This window comes from Colobus angolensis, unplaced genomic scaffold (assembly GCF_000951035.1).
Source record: "Colobus angolensis palliatus isolate OR3802 unplaced genomic scaffold, Cang.pa_1.0 Scaffold83, whole genome shotgun sequence".
NCBI classification, from domain to species: domain Eukaryota; kingdom Metazoa; phylum Chordata; class Mammalia; order Primates; family Cercopithecidae; genus Colobus; species Colobus angolensis.
The window spans coordinates 4,113,488-4,114,693 of record NW_012122154.1 but is presented as its reverse complement, the minus strand read 5'-3'; the positions used below and the strand labels follow the sequence as shown (position 1 = coordinate 4,114,693).

The 1,206-nt window shown below is 43.0% G+C and overlaps 1 protein-coding gene across 1 annotated transcript in view; it reads right to left on the bottom strand.

The window, feature by feature from the left end:
* Window positions 1-1,206, bottom strand: part of MED1 (mediator complex subunit 1) — a 56,076-nt gene that overhangs the window by 40,029 nt on the left and 14,841 nt on the right. The window contains exon 3 of the mRNA XM_011929956.1: window positions 676-754. Coding sequence (XP_011785346.1) covers window positions 676-754 — 79 coding nt within the window. The remainder of the gene's footprint in view (window positions 1-675; window positions 755-1,206) is intronic.

Genomic DNA, 1,206 nt, shown 5'->3' with positions numbered 1-1,206 from the left:
AAAAAAAACTTTTCCCAGGTATCTCTTTTTTTTTTTTTTTCTTTGAGACAGAGTCTCGCCCTGTTGCCCAGGCTGGACTGTAATGGCGTGATTTCGGCTCATTGCAACCTCCGGCTCCCCAGTTCACACTATTCTCCTGCCTCAGCCTCCCAAGAAGCTGGAATTATAGGTGCCCACCACCACGCCCAGCTAGTTTTGTATTTTTAGTAGAGACAGTATTTTTAGTAGATACTAAAAACGTGATTCTGTACAGCTACTCAGGAGGCTGGGACTCCCGCCACCATGCCCAGCTAATTTTTGTATTTTTAGTGGAGATGGGGTTTCACCATGTTGGCCAAAGTTAGTCTCAAACACCTGACCTTGTGATCCGCCCGCCTCAGCCTCCCAAAGTGCTGGGATTACAGGATTGAGCCACCGCACCCAGCCTCCCCAGGTATCTTATACTGCCCTTCATCATTTATCTTTTAATTCTCTATCATCCTCCAAAACAGGATCGAAAATAAATGTTTCAAACTTTAGCAAAAAGCTCATTCCAACTCCATAAATGAATGCAAGAGCAATATCTAGTATATAAAGTAGACCTACCTCAATTTATACTTCAAGTCTAAGTATAAAATGGTCCTTCTTAAACTGGGGGTTTTGTGAAATCAGCATATTTCAAAAGCGTTTACAAACCTTTGAGAGCTTTCTGCAATGTCTCCAAACAGCTGACCAAATGTTGATGCCCTCCAGAACTCATCACAACCCTCTTCTCCTGTGTCAAGTGGGAAAACATTTGAGGTGAAAATTAACTAGGCCAACAGTGTTTTGGGTAAACACATACATTATCCTAGTAGTAATATTGCAGGACAGTCTATAGACTCAATATAGGCTACAGACTTTGTAGACTATATAGAGTAACACTGATCTACAACTGTTACTCTGTCCATCCATCCAAAGGAAGAAAAATCCATATACATGAGTGTAGAAAAAGGTATTCCTCAGCCAAGCACATGGCTCATGCCTGTAATTCTAGCACACTGGGAGGCCAAAGCTGAATAATCACTTGAGTCCAGGAGTTCAAGACCGATCAAGGTAAGATAGAGAGATCCTGTTTCTGTTTAGTTAAAAACAAAAAAGAGGCCGAGCGCGGTGGCTCAAGCCTATAATCCCAGCACTTTGGGAGGCCGAGACGGGCGGATCACGAGGTCAGGAGATTGAGACCAT